General features: G+C 47.5%; 1 protein-coding gene across 2 annotated transcripts in view; it reads right to left on the reverse strand.

Annotated features, from left to right (window-relative positions):
- Positions 1-15,364, reverse strand: part of LOC125513138 — a 54,407-nt gene that overhangs the window by 14,991 nt on the left and 24,052 nt on the right. Inside the window, exons 8-9 of one of the 2 annotated variants that reach the window (XM_048678177.1) lie at positions 12,300-12,543; positions 8,440-9,237 (exon numbers count right to left, since the gene is read on the reverse strand). In XM_048678177.1, the coding sequence (XP_048534134.1) occupies positions 9,157-9,237; positions 12,300-12,543 (325 nt within the window). In that variant the 3' untranslated portion in view covers positions 8,440-9,156. Of the gene's footprint in view, positions 1-8,439; positions 9,238-12,299; positions 12,544-15,364 lie in introns of those variants that run through there. The other variant, XM_048678176.1, reaches the window with a different exon arrangement.

The following is a 15,364-nucleotide window of genomic DNA, read 5'->3' on the forward strand; positions in this document are numbered from 1 at the left end:
AACGCACTGGTACCTGGGATCTTGTTTCTCTTCCTCCCGGAGTCCGTCCGATCACTTGTAAGTGGGTCTACAAGGTTAAGACTCGCTCCGATGGTTCTCTTGAGCGTCACAAAGCTCGTCTTGTGGCTCGTGGTTTTCAGCAGGAGCATGGTCGTGATTATGACGAGACTTTTGCTCCTGTGGCTCATATGACCACTGTTCGTACACTTCTTGCCGTTGCCTCTGCACGCCACTGGTCTATATCTCAGCTTGATGTTAAGAATGCCTTTCTTAATGGTGAGCTGCGTGAGGAGGTGTACATGCAGCCACCACCTGGGTATTCTGTTCCTGATGGCATGGTATGTCGTCTTTGTCGCTCTCTCTATGGCCTTAAGCAAGCCCCCCGCGCCTGGTTTGAGCGCTTTGCCTCTGTGATCACTGCTGCTGGTTTTTTAGCCAGTGCTCATGATCCAGCATTGTTTATTCACCTTTCTCCTCGTGGACGGACTCTTCTTCTTTATGTTGATGACATGATCATCACGGGGGATGACCCCGAGTATATTGCCTTTGTAAAGGCCCGTCTTAGTGAGCAGTTTCTTATGTCTGATCTTGGACCTCTTCGCTACTTTCTTGGGATTGAAGTCTCTTCTACCTCTGATGGCTTTTTTATCTCCCAGAAAAAGTATATCCAGGATCTTCTTGCTCGTGCTGCTCTTACTGACGAGCGCGTTGTTGAGACTCCTATGGAGCTCAATGTTCACCTCCGTGCTACTGATGGTGATCCTCTCCCTTATCCGACGCGTTATCGTCATCTTGTTGGCAGTCTTATCTATCTAGCTGTCACTCGTCCGGACATCTCTTATCCGGTTCATATTCTGAGTCAGTTTGTCTCTGCCCCCACCTCGGTTCACTATAGTCATCTCCTTCGTGTTCTTTGATATCTTCGAGGCACGATCCCTCACCGTCTATTCTTTCCTCGCTCCAGTTCTTTACAGCTCCAAGCCTATTCGGATGCTACGTGGGCTAGTGATCCTTCCGATCGCCGTTCACTTTCTGCTTACTGTGTTTTTCTTGGTGGTTCTCTCATTGCCTGGAAGACGAAGAAACAGCTTGCAGTTTCCCGTTCGAGTGCCGAGGCTGAGTTGCGAGCAATGGCTCGTTTGACGGCAGAGGTGACTTGGTTACGGTGGTTACTTCAGGATTTTGGTGTTTCTGTCACTACACCGACTCTGCTTTTATCTGACAGTACAGGTGCTATCAGCATTGCACGCGATCCTGTGAAGCATGAGCTCACCAAGCATATTGGTGTTGATGTGTTCTATGTGCGCGCTGCTGTGCAGGATCAGGTTATTGCTCTTCAGTATGTGCCTTCCGAGTTACAGTTGGCGGATTTCCTGACGAAGGCTCAGACTAGAGCACAACATGGTTTTTATCTCTCCAAACTCAGTGTTGTTCATCCACCATGAGTTTGAGGGGGGGTGTTAGAGTTATAATATAAGTCATGTACCCCTTTGTATTTATCCCGTTGTATAAGGGGTTTCCTGCATATGTTCCACACCTGTACATGTATATATATTGGCCTATGGCCTCATGGGAATACAAGTTGCTTATTCCTAACACTTGTATCTAAATTTCCCCAAGTATTTTTGTTCGTTTTCAAATTCTTACCGGTGATTCATCCCTTTACTTCGTTCGTTTTTCAATTCTTACGGTGATTCGTTCAAGAGTTCTCTTCCTTAGTTATCATATCAATTCATTCGTTCTTTTCAATCCTACCAGTGGTTCGTTGAAGACCTTCTCAAGATTACGCTATATCTCTCCTAAATCCTTTCCAATGAGAATAAGTAGTATGCCAAATCCGTGCTTGTCATCAATTTAATTGATGAAGGATATGCATAACATAATTCTTATTCTTGCTCCGTCCAAGTGATTGATTCATTCTTCCGGAGTTTGTTCACGATGAGTCAATTCTCGGTTTCGATTGTTTCATCTTTCTTTTGTTACCGGAGTTCCAAGCTCTCTCATTTATCTCGTCTTGAATATCCATCTAATCATTGCAAGATTTCACCTTGTGTTTTCAACTTCTATTTCTTTCTGTCATTCTTTTATTACCGGAGTTCTTCATGAAGGCTCAACATGGTGGTTCGTCAAGAATTCCTTTCATTCTTCAATTGCCCTCAAGATTTCTCTCGAAGCTAAGATCCGCCAAACTATACTCCAAAATAAACCTGGTGCTCGACACGTGTTTTGTTTCGAGGAGTTAAAGTATTCTTCATCTTGCATCCGAAGTACAATTCTTTCTATCTTATCTTTTCAGGTGGTGTTATCTCATTCTTGGCAATTTCCCTTCATGCTTCATGATTCACAAGTTGTCCGGAATGACATATTTTAAACCCACCATTTCCAATTCGTTCATGAGTTCCTTTGCAACCCATCAATATCTTTATTGAAGTTATCTTGGGTTATATTTCACCTAAAGCCTTCCCTAAGGAATGTTGCTATTGTGGTGCTTATTAATAATCCAAGTTTTCTCCTATTCTCGCGATGAAAGACGTTTTCATCTCTCCGTCGCTCTCAAGCAAGCAATTGTTTTCGTTTGTGGCAGGTTTTCACCTCAAGTTTTGAGATGTTTTCATAAGCCCACAAGCAGTTTATTGTTTTCCTTGTTGATTTTTCAACAACTCCGTTCAAGTCTTCTTCGTAAGGATGTTTTCTTTCAAATTCATTTGTGGGAAGAGTTATCATTTTCTTCTCCATAATTTAATTCCAATGATCTATCTTCTATTATTTCTTCCGAAGGCATTATGATGTTTTACTCTTCGACCCATCATTCCATTTTTGTCAAAGATCATGTTCTTTTCTTTGATAATCCATTCAACCGGAGTGTCGTGCCCTCTTTTCAAATTCTTCCCATTCTGTCAAGTTTTGTCTCTTTTCTCAACCGGAGTGCTGTCTGAAATCTTTCTTACCCCTTGTGCCATTCTTTCAATAGTTCCGGAGCCAGTGTGCTGTTGATCTCATCAAGTATGCTCTCATCTTGTCAAGTTCTTTTTAATTCCTTCCATTTACAGTCGGAGTGCTGTCCAAATTATATCATTATTTTTCCTTCTCTATCTTATTTTACCCGGAGTGTAGTGGCTATCATTCCTCTTTTAACCAGAGTCTCATCCAAGTGCTTTTATTTTGCGAAGATCATATTCTTTACCTTCCATTTCCAACCGGAGTGTTGTCCTAATTGATCCTTATCGTTCCTTGTACATCTCGTTTCTACCGGAGTGCTTGCATGTACTTCTTGTCCATTGCAACCCTTTTTCTTATGTCTTTCAACCTACAAGGTTCTCGCAATGTTCCTTGTTCCTCTTTGACAACGGAGTGTTTCAACTTTGTTCATCTTCGTTGTTTTCTTCTTTAAAGTTGTTCAACCTCTAAGGTTCTTTAGTTTCACTCTTTTATCAAGAAGCAACTTTGTTTTACCTATTCCTCTTCCGTTTCTCTCCGGTACCATCCTGGATCTCGGGACGAGATCCTCTCGTAGTGGAGTGTTGTAACGCCCCGAGACCGTTGCGCCAGGTGTCGTCCAGTTATTCGCTGTTGTTGCCTTATCATTTGCTTGCGTGTTGCATCTTGTCATGTCATCATGTGCATTGCATCATCATGTTTTCAAAACATGCATCTGTCCCGGTCTCCCAGTTCCTTCCGTTGTCTGTTCTGAGCCCAGAAACACTTGCACGCGCCCACGGCACGTCTGAAATATTATTTTATAAGTGGTCGGGAAATGTTCTCGGAATGGGATGAAAGTTGGCGTGCGGTGTTGTTTTGTTGTCAGTAGGCCGCCTGCCAAGTTTCATCGCGTTCGGAGTCCGTTTGACGCCCCAACAGATAACTATAGCGGCAGTATAGCTGGTCTTTTCCTCGGACGTTTTCGGTCTACGAAAACAATCGCCGGGCCTCCCTCTTTTCTCTTCTCTCAACACAAGACCGTCTACTCAGCCCACTACCTACCGCCAGGTCCAACCTAACCTCTCTCGTCAGCCCGCCGCGCTCCTTGCGCGCGCGTCCGATAGTTGTCCCGAACCCGACTAGGACTGTCGCTACCGTGGTGTTCGGATCATCCTCAAACGTCTACAAAACATCTCCGTTTTCCTTTTTGGAATCCCTACCTATTTGTTTGTCGACCGTCTGATTACGATCGAAGGGTTATTCTAGCCCTTTCTAAATTTCTTTTGCTATATCTTTCTAAATTTCTTTTGCTATATACAGTAGACTAACCCATACCTATTCTAGTCAAACCCTAGTCCGAGGAGCCGTCCCATCCTTTCCATCCGTCCCATCCGCCGCCATCTCCTTGTTTTCCTCTCCTGCCAGATCCAACCAGCGGCCCCCGACCATCTCCCTTGATTTCCGCCGCCACCCAACCAGTGCTTCCCTCCCGATCCACCAACCACAGCCGTTGCGCCGTGCTACTCCCTCGCCATAGCAGCAGCACCCGAGGCCGACCTCCCTCGCGACCCCCCTCTCCCTTCGTTCGTCCCCTTCTGTCTCTCTCGCGCTCTCAATTTCTCTCTCTCGCCAGGTACAGGAGCAAGAGGAGCTCGCCCCGGTTGGCATGGCGCCATGGCCACCGTTCCGTGTCGTCGAGCCTCGCCAAGTCCTCCCTCGCACCGGATCCACCCATCCCCGATGCCTGCGCCTCCTTCCTGCTCGGATCCGGCAAGTTCCGAGCCAAGTCGCCGTGTTCCCTGCCTGCTGCCTCCTCTCCGTCCTGCTCGTCCCACCTCGCTCGAGGGCCAGCTCCGCCACCGCGCCAAGTACCTCTGCCCCGTCCTCGCCTGGATCCAGCCGCCCTGCTTCCCGTCGAGCCTCCCCGCCTTGGATCCGGTCGTCCCGGCGACGTCCCGCCGCGCCAAGCCCCCTCCAGCCGCGGGTCTCCTTCGCTGCATCGAGCGGCAGCAGTTCGGGCAGAGGAGGTCCAGCGGCGCCCAAGGCCTAGCTCCTCCTGAGCCGGCCCCTCTCCACGTCGGCCACGCCCTGGCCTCGAGCCAGCCGGCCCCTCTTGGGCCTCCTCCACAAACTGGGCCTGGCCCATGGGTGAGGCACACCCCAGCGCCCCTTTTGTTCTCCTCCTGTTGGGCTAGATTTTAGATGCAGCCCGAATCATGTTTTTTCCTGTGGAACGAATTTAGCTATTAATCCTGAGGCAGTTTTGCAGAAAAGTCCCTAGAGTTCATGCATATAATAACTCACAAACCGTGCATCGGATTAAAACAAACTTTATATGTAAAATGCTTAGTTTTTCGTCTAGTTTCATAATTTGCCACTTTCATCTATGTTTAAAATGTTGTTTGTTTAAATTTGCTTAAATAACTTAATTAAAATGCTTTAATTCATAACTAATTAACCGTAGCTCCAAACTTAATAAACTTTATATGTAAATGGGGTGGAAAAATGCCTAGTTTAACATGGTGGCTTTACTTTGCATGTTTAATAACTCTAAAATTGTGTTTAAGGCAGAACAGTACCAAAACCTACAATATGCACATGAGGAGTTTCCGGACTTGTTGTTTGTTGTTCCGCCCTCATTTAAACTTGCCTAGATAGATAGTTTTCATTTGCTTCACCCTTTGCCATGTTAATCAACATTTAATATTGTTGGATACATAAACGAGATCAAACTAAATAACTTGTCGTGGTGTTTCGTCAATATGCAACTCGTTGCATATTGATCTCCACTTAATTTGTAGAATTGCTTGTGCACTTTGCCATGCCATGCCTCATTAAACCGGACATGCATCATACTTGGTTGTGCATCATGCCATGCTTATGTGATGTTTGTTTACTATGTTGTTTGCTCCTTTCCGGGTTACTTCTCGCGTTAGCTTCGGTTTCGTTCCGGAGTTGTGAGGATCCGTTCATCTACGTCCGTTTGTCTTCTTCATGGACTCGTTCTTCTTCCTTGCGGGATCTCAGGCAAGATGACCATACCCTCGAAATCACTTCTATCTTTGCTTGCTAGTTGCTCGCTCTATTGCTATGCCGCAATACCTACCACATGCTTTATCATGCCTCCCATATTGCCATGTTCAGCCTCTAACCCACCTTGTCCTAGCAAACCGTTGTTTGGCTATGTTACCGCTTTGCTCAGCCCCTCTTATAGCGTTGTTAGTTGCAGGTGAAGATGAAGTTTGTTCCAGGTTGGAACATGGATATGTTGGGATATCACAATATCTCTTATTTAATTAATGCATCTATATACTTGGTAAAGGGTGGAAGGCTCGGCCTTATGCCTGGTGTTTTGTTCCATTCTTGCCGCCCTAGTTTTTCGTCATACCGGTGTTATGTTACTTGATTTTGCGTTCCTTACACGGTTGGGTGTTATGGGGACCCCTTGACAGTTCGCTTTGAATAAAACTCCTCCAGGAAGGCCCAACCTTGGTTTTACCATTTGCCTCACCACCACCTACTTTTCCCTTGGGAGTCGCTCTCTCGAGGGTCATCTTTATTTTAAGCCCCCCCGGGCCAGTGCTTGTCTAAGTGTTGGTCCGAACTAGAGTCCTTTGCAGCGCCACCTCGAGGAAACTTGAGGGCTGGTTTTAGTTGTACGGAGTGCTCATCCGGTGTTGCCCTGAGAACGAGATATGTGCAGCTCCTATCGGGATGTCGGCGCATCGGGCGGTCTTGCTGGTCTTGTTTTACCATTGTCGAAATATCTTGTAACCGGGATTCCGAAACTGATCGGGTCTTCTCGGGAGAAGGAATATCCTTCGTTGACCGTGAGAGCTTGTGATGGGCTAAGTTGGGACACCCCTGCAGGGTTTTGAACTTTCGAAAGCCGTGCCAGCGGTTATGGGCAGATGGGAATTTGTTAATGTCCGGTTGTAGAGAACTTGAAACTTAACTTAATTAAAATGCATCAACCGCGTGTGTAGCCGTGATGGTCTCTTCTCGGCAGAGTCCGGGAAGTTAACACGGCGTTGGAGTTATGCTTGAAACGTAAGTAGTTTCAGGATCACTTCTTGATCACTTCTAGTTCACGACCATGCTTTGCTTCTCTTCTCGCTCTTATTTTGCGTAAGTTAGCCACCATATATGCTAGTGCTTACTGCAGCTCCACCTCAATACCCTATCCTACCCATAAGCTTAAACAGTCTTGATCTCGCAGGTGTGAGATTGTTGAGTCCCCGTGACTCACAGATTACTTCCAAAACCAGTTTGCAGGTGCCGATGATACCGTGCAGGTGACTCAACCAAGCTCAAGGAGGAGCTCGATGAAGATCTTGTTCATCGTGTTTCGTTTCAGTTGATCAGTAGAGGAGCCCAGTCAGGGCGATTGAGGATCTTTTGCATTAGGGGTAGTCTTCTTTTATTTTAGTTCCATAGACGGACCTTGATTGTATCTGGATGATGTAATGCTATATTCATGTATTGTGTGAAGTGGCGATTGTAAGCCAGCTCTGTACCTCTTTCTTATTCAGTACATGGGATGTGTAAAGATTACCTCTCTTGCGACATGCCTACAATGCGGTTATGCCTCTAAGTCGTGCTCCGACACATGGGAGATATAGCCGCATCGTGGGTGTTACAGCTAATGTTGTCATTGGGGACATTGACATGAAGGTTACTGGGTATGGTATATTTTCCACTATTTTTTCAGTATGTCATTCTCCTGATCGGTTGATTGACACGGGTGCTAATGTACATGTATGAGATGACATTTCCATGTTTTCTTCTTATCAAACCTCAAGGACTTCCACCATGCTGATGGGCAACATTTCAAGTGCTTCTGTTCGTGGTGTTGACACGGTCGATCTGAAGTTTACTTCGGGGAAGATCACGCGGCTGAAGAACGTGCATTATGTCCCCTTCCTCAAAAAAAAAAATCTTGTTAGCGGGTCTCTTTTGTGTAGAGATGGCTACAAGCTTGTCTTCGAGTCCAATAAATTTGTAGTGTCCAAGTATGGAACTTTTGTTGGTAAAGGTTATCAATCAAGAGGCTTGTTCAGACTATCATTGTCAGATGTTTGTAATAAAGTTGTTAATCATGTGTGCAACAATAGTGAATCAAATGTCTGGCATTCACGTTTCTGTCATATTAACTTTGGTTGCATGACGCGGTTAGCCAAGTTGAGCTTAATCCTTAATTTCATCATTGTTAAGGGATCTAAGTGTTAAGTTTGTGTGCAAGCTAAGCAACCTCGTAAGTTTCATACAACTGCAGAAACAAGAAATCTTGCACTACTAGAGCTCGTCCATTTAGATCTTTGTGAAATGAATGGTGTTTTGACAAAAGGTGAAAAGAAATATTTCATGACCTTAATTGATGACTCCACTAGATACTGCCATGTGTATCTTTTGAAATCAAAAGATGAGGCTTTGAACTTTTTCAAAATCTATAAAGCTGAAGTGGAAAACCAACTTGATCATAAAATCAAGAGGCTTAGGCCCGATCGTGGTGGAGAGTATTTTTCAAATGAATTTGATTCTTTTTGTAAGCTTTTGAGATTAATAGAAACAGGTTACCATTTGAATTCAACCACAAGAAACTCTTATTTGGCATTATAACCTGCTGATACTTGCAAGAAGAGCTCGGAGAATTTTTGGGATTGACTGGATATTACATAAAGTTTGAACAGGCCTATGGAATTTTGGCTAAGCCCTTCACCAGTTTGCTGAAGAAACCCAGGGCTTAAATATACACTCAGACATCGTGATGGCACACATGCCACACTTGATGGGTCAACCAGCCACTTGAGGTCCCTGACGTGTGGACTCATGTCCACCTGTTTAGTCGCCCATCACCACCTGCAACCCAGTCAAGCGGCCGCTAGAAAACACGAGCACAAGATGTAGTAATCTTCCCAAGTCGCATGTTCCAGCGTACCTTGACTTGCAGAATTGTCATGCTGCCCTTCGTGACCATAAGTCGCTCCCGGATAGCCAGCAGTTGCAACAGCACAGTGGAGAGATCTGGCAGCTTCATGAAGACCGGTGAATAGTTGGCGGTGAATGGCTTCAGTTGCAACATGTGGAACCCTGGATGTATGAGACTTGAGGGCGGAAGATCCAAACGATAAGCTGCAGCTCCAATTCGTTCCAGGACTTTGAATGGGCTGTAGAATTTGTGAGCAAGCTTGGAGCACGGTCTGACTGACGAGCAATGAGTGCGCCTATGGTTGAAGCTTAAGGAGCACATCTTTGTCGACAGCGAACTAACAATCCTGGTGGTGCTTGTCGTCCTGAGCCTTGACGCGCTCCTGTGCGCTGCGGAGGTGTTCCCGCAGTAATGCAAAAAAATCAGCATAATCAGCTGCAAGCTCTGCCAGCGAAGAGTGTAGTTCATCCTCCAAAGCAGGCATTGTACAAAAATTTGGATCTATTCCATATAGAGCTTTGAATGGAGTGCAGCCAGCGATATGTTGTCGTAAGAGTTATACCAAAATTCCGGCAATGGAAGCCATTTTTTGATATATTTTTTCCACTTCACCAGCTGTCATGCACTAAGCACTGCATGTATTCTCCAAGCATTGATTAACTCAGATTGGTGCCGGACAGTCCCTCTCGTAATCTTTGTTTAACCTACAAGCTTATGTCTAGCCTATTTGGCTACCCCATGGTGCCCTTATATAATAGGCCTGGGCTAAACGTGTTGGGCTAAACGTGTTCGACTCAAACACCTAACCTTTCACTAATTACAAATCCAACTGTAGCACAACCCGTACACATATTCAGCACATATTTTAACAGCAACCGGAGGTGAGAAGGAGAGGACTCCACCTGAATGCCGGCGCACGTGCACACCCCACCACACTACAGTCTGCCACCCACTGTACCACCGTCAACCAGTGATGTCCACGCCGGCGGACGGTCGCTGCAATCCACACCTCCAGCGTGAGCAGCTCGCAGCCTGCCAGCGTGCGGTGCGGCAGTGCGGGCATGAGGACCCGATTGCACTTTAAGGGCTCATTTGGTTGTTGGGGAGTGAAAATCCAGGGCAATACACCCCTAGGAGAGATTTTTCCCGTGCATATATGATCCCTTCCACCACTGGGGGGTGTTCGACAACCCCGGTGTCCAAACGGTAAGAAGTGGAGGGGAGGCAATCCCTTGCAAGAGCAGGTTCGTGGATCTGGACAAGGCCTCGTCCAGCTTGATAAGCAAAATCGTTGGGGTTGAAGAACAGGAGGAGGTTCAAAGAGAAGGACAACGACCTGGCCGTCGACGTCGCCGGAGATGACAGGAGCTAACGGAGGGAGCTCCGGGGAAGGAGGAGGGTGACGACCCCGATTCACTGGCGTCGCGGGAGGGGCGGAGCTCTGAAGGGAGGGAACCTGGAGCATATTGCCGGAGGGGCAGAGGCACGGAGTATGGAGGCGAATCACTGGAGGAGGGCGGTCCGCAGCGTCGCTCCGGTCGCGGCGGAGAAGCTCGAGGCGGAGCGCTGGGTCTTGGTCGTCGTTTCCTGGCGTTCACTACTCTCCTCGCTGCAAGCCGTGGTTTTCTCCCCCGAACCCTCGAGGCGTGGATCTCTCCCCCGTGGAAAGGACGTGGATGGGCCGGAATATCCCCGATGGGTGAAACAACCAAATGGTGCGGTAATTCTCCACGGGCCGGTTTGCCCTCGTGGTCTTTGCGCCCCGGTTTTTTAAGGGGATCCCGGGTGGATCACGGCCTACCAAACAAGGCCTAAGAATATAGTCTAGGGGTGTTTTTGCAAATGTTCAGGGACAACTTTGTAAAAAAATGTTGAAAAAAACAGATTCAGTTCAGTCCTAGCTGAGTTGGCATGACTGCTGACTGGGCAGCGCCATGTCAGCAGTCAACGCGGTCAAAACCACTTGACCGAGGCAAAACCGGGAGGAGGGTTGAGTTTTGCACCATGTGGTTAGTTTGGGGTATTGTGCGACCGGTTTCGCAGTTCAAGGTTGCAAATTAAACCAAGTTGTTAATTCAAGGTTGTAATGTGGACTTCTCTCTTTCTTCTCTGACTGATCTTACTTCTGAAGATGCAGAATCCTTGCTCCAGGACGAGTTGGTACAGTGATTTTCTCCAGCGGCAACATCACAAGGCTCGGTTACATATGAAACACTATGCTGATGAAAATCACACTGATAGGAACTTCCAAAAGGGGGGCAAGTTTAGGACAAGCTGCATCCGTATGCTCAACAGTTTGTGCCTGCCAGACCCTATCCGAAGATCTCTGTCAAGTGTTTTGGGCCCTACAAAATACTTTACAAAATTGGTCTAGTGGCTTATGAAGTAGAACTGCCTTCTACATCCTGTGTCCCATGTGTCGCAGTTGAGGCAGCATGTGCCTGATCATTCGACCGTTTTCTCCAAACTTCCTTCAGCTGCGGAGCTTGATATCTCTGAAGTTTCTCCGGCGGCAATCCTGGATCGTCGCCTCTTGAAGAAAGGCAACACTGCTCTGCTTCAGGTGCTCATCAAGCGGTCTTTCGCTGCCAGAGAAGACGACTTGGGAAGACTATGCCAATGTTCAAGAGTGGTTTCCAACTGCTGCAGAGGGGATGTCACACCAGGCCCAGCTCATCAGGCGTGTTCCTTAAAGGGTGGTGTTTAGTGGTGGCGTAGTAGTTGTGTGTGGGCCAGGGTGTCACTTGGGCGCGTTATTTATATGCCATGAGCTGTAACAGGAGAATTATCGAATGAATAGTGAAATTTGATCCTCCCCCAACTACTCGCTCTACTTCTTCCCCAAGTCCTTATCCCCTCCGATACCCAAATTCACTTGTATCCTGTTACATGTCTTCAGGGAAAGTTCATTGGTAGAAATTAAAGGGGTAGCAAGCTCAGTGGCAGGAGAACAGTGGTGTACCTCCCCTTGGTTGCAAAGATAAATGTGTAGTTACGTATACGAGGAGTGAATCAATGGGGTTCCACGGCTCAGTATGCTAATTGATCAGTTACTAGCAATTACAGATTCAACATTTGAATAATGGGAAACAACAAAAGGGCATATCTGCCTGGTGTATTTCATCTGCTAATTCCATAGGAAAGAAAAACCCCATGCAGGTAAATTAGTTTGCACACGCTTCCAGGTTAATCATCAGTACTTCATAATAATTTCATGAAACAAGGCACGTAGTTGTATGTGGTTTCATTATTTCTGCACCAAATTAAGTATAAATTTGCAAATTAAAGTGTAACTTAGACATCCCCTTGGATAATACATCTACCACAATCTACAGTGCATGCTACCTTCTTACTACAACATTACCCATATAGCATAGACAGCACATAAGCAAAACTGCAAATCAAAATAAATTTTAAGATGGAATGGTGAAAACTAAGAAGATATAATCACCTGAGATGGAAAAGCCAGCAGTAGAGCTCTTATCTTCAGAAGAACAATATTTGCATCCTGGACAAGCTCTTCAACTTTGGAAATAGCATTTTGAACAGCTAAGAGCTGCTCCATAGTGTTCATTGAAGGTGGAGATGTCACCTTGACCTCAGTCATTGGCTTTCCTTGACTAGTTAGTCTTGTCAGCAGCATGACCGTTGCTGATAACAGTATGACCATAACAAGAAAATAGACTACCCATCCCCTGTCTCAGCATAGAAGCATAGGAACATCACTAATATGAAGGGATGAAAAATCATCAATTAGTTGACAAGCTGATATTAAGATTCATCGTATCCATGAACTTCTACTGAGTTCAGATTACTAGTAGCATCTACACTAGTACTTTTACTAAGCAACTCTTGGTATCTTTTTTTTCGGGAGCACAACGCTTGGTATCTTCAGATGCCCACGACGGTGTTCCACCATGAAATCGTAGCCGAACAACTTGTTCACTAATTGATGTTGTGGGATTATCTGAGCCGCTGCTCCAGGGTGAAATTCAAACCATAGTGGTCAGTGCAGTCGGTGAATGCATGTTCCCGTCATTAGCTCCCTCTCATAGGCTGCCAGCTTGGCAGGACGCAGCGTTGCTATGCGCCGGCTCTAGAAAGTCGACACACCATTGTCCTGGTGAAGAACGGCGCTATGGCCAGATTTGAAGCATCACCCTCGTCGATAAAGCTGGAGTTGGAAGTTGGCATCTGCACGACTGGGGCTGTACCGAGGGTGCTCTCATGAAACACAGCCTTGGCTTCTTCACACTAACTAAATCCCTCCTTCAGTAGCTTGGTGAGCTGCGCTGCCATACTGCGAAAGTCCTTGATAAAACTTGCGGTGGTAGCCTGCAAGACTGACGAACCCGTCGGAGAGGGGATCAGGATAGTGGGGATAAGGTTTGAGGTGAGAAGCGCACAGAAAGATGAGAGGAAAGCTAGGGGACGAGGAATCAGTTGTTCCTCAGATCGATGGTTCATCTCGCCAGTTACCCAGTATTAAATAGCCTCACTCTCTGGGCCACACTCAATTCCAGTTTAAATCCCCCAACATGCCCCTGACATCTCTCTAGTCCACTGTGTCATCGGGCACAGGTGTGACATTCTCCCTTTCTTCAGATGGAGCCCCTGTCCAGACCGCTGCCGTCGGAAAGCGGAGCCTGAGAACGCCATAGTCCTCCGAGGTGACTGTCTCGGTGATAGGGTAGACCACCACACCTTGAGTTGGACGACCAAGCCATTGTCGTGTTTCATCAGGTCGCCGACTGTCAGATCGGTGGTGCGCACCAGCTCGGGAAACACTGGAGTGTAGTCCGGCATGAATGGCTTCAGCTGGGAGACGGAGTAAATGTGGCTGTCGTCCGGAAGATCGAGCTTATAGCGAGCTGCCTGACTGATTGCAGCACCTTTGAAGACCCAAAGTACTTGCATGTGAGCTTGTGGTAAGGCAACGGAGCTTTGGGCGTAGGGTTGCAGCTTGAGCAGGACCGCATCCCACACCATGAACATGCGCTCAACACGGTTGCGGTCAGCCTTGCGCTGGATGCGGCACTGACCTCAGAGCAGCTGGGTGCCCAGGAGCTCGGTCTGCTGCTCCCAATCTGTGTCGTCGATCGCTGATGTAGAAGCAGTCGGCCAAGAGAGGGTGGCACTAAGGTTTGGTTCCTGCCCGTAGAGCACCTTGAAGGGGGAACAATTGAGTGATCGAGTGAAATGTGGAGTTGTACCAAAGCTCCACCATCAGAAGCCAGCACCCGCATTTGCCTGGAGTGTCGTGGAGGTCGCAGCGAAGGTAAATCTCAAGGCATTGGTTTACACGCTCACTTTGACCATTTGTTTGTGGATGATACACTATGGACTACCGCAGCTGGGTGCCAACGGAGGCGAGCATCTCTTGCCACATGTCGCTGGTGAAGACGCAGTCACAGTCCGAGACGATCGACTTGGGCGTGGCGTGAAGCTTGCGATCGCGACCAAGAACGTCCGCACCACTTATTGTGCACTGAAGGGGTGGCAAAGTGGCATTTAGTGTGCAGGCTTGATGATGAAGCGGGTCGACAACCACCATGATCATGTCAAATCTGTTAGACTAGGGAAGGCCCTCAACGAAGTCCATGGTCAGGCCCGTCCACGGCCCTTCCGGCACCGATAGGAGTTCCAAGTAGGCCGGCTTGGTGTGTTCGTACTTGGCGTGCTGGCACACCTCACACTGTAGGACAAAATCATCGACGGCTTGTTTGAGCCTTGTGCACAGGAACAACTTGACGCAGTGGTAGGTCGCGACCAACCCAAAGTGGCTGCCGACCACATTGTTGCGCAGCACGCTCACTAGCTTCGCCTGCAGTGCGATGTTGCAGCCGATCCATACACGCCAGTGGAAGCGAATGATGCATAGCAGTGTTGCTTCTCCAGGCTGCACAGTGCGAGTTGGCAAAAGCTTGCTGACACATCTGTCTTGTATGAGTTAGTTACCTCCTGCCTCCGGCCGGGTTGCCAGACCAAGAGAGTGTCAACCAAGAGGAGGTTGCCCACGCGAGACAAAGCATTGTCAGAGCCGTTCTCAACGTCGTGCTTGTATTGGAAGGTGAACGGGAGCCACAGGAGGTTGGACATCACCGTCCGTTGCAGATTTGTCACGAGCTGACAGTTGCCCAAGCACTGCGGTTAATCAGGATCATGAACGGAGCCGTTTGGAGGTCGGTGCACCACTTGTCCACGGCCATCATGACAGTGAGGAACTCCTTTCCTGATTGTTTTTTGTTGTGGACGCCGAGAGCCTTGCTAAAGAATGCCACGGGGTGGCTGCCTTGCACGAGGACGGCCCCAATGCCGGTGTCATGGGCATCCATCTCAATTGACGATGGCTTAATGAAGTCGGGCAGCACCAAAACGGCTGTCGTCACCATCGCTTGATTGAGTGGCTCGGACACCGTCTAGGCATGATCTGCCACTTCAAAGCCCTTTTTTTGTTAGCAGCGGGGTAAGTGGCTTGGCAAGGATGCCATACATGGGCACAAACTTTCGGTAATA

Source organism: Triticum urartu, chromosome 6 (assembly GCF_003073215.2).
Source record: "Triticum urartu cultivar G1812 chromosome 6, Tu2.1, whole genome shotgun sequence".
Taxonomy (NCBI): Eukaryota; Viridiplantae; Streptophyta; class Magnoliopsida; order Poales; family Poaceae; genus Triticum; species Triticum urartu.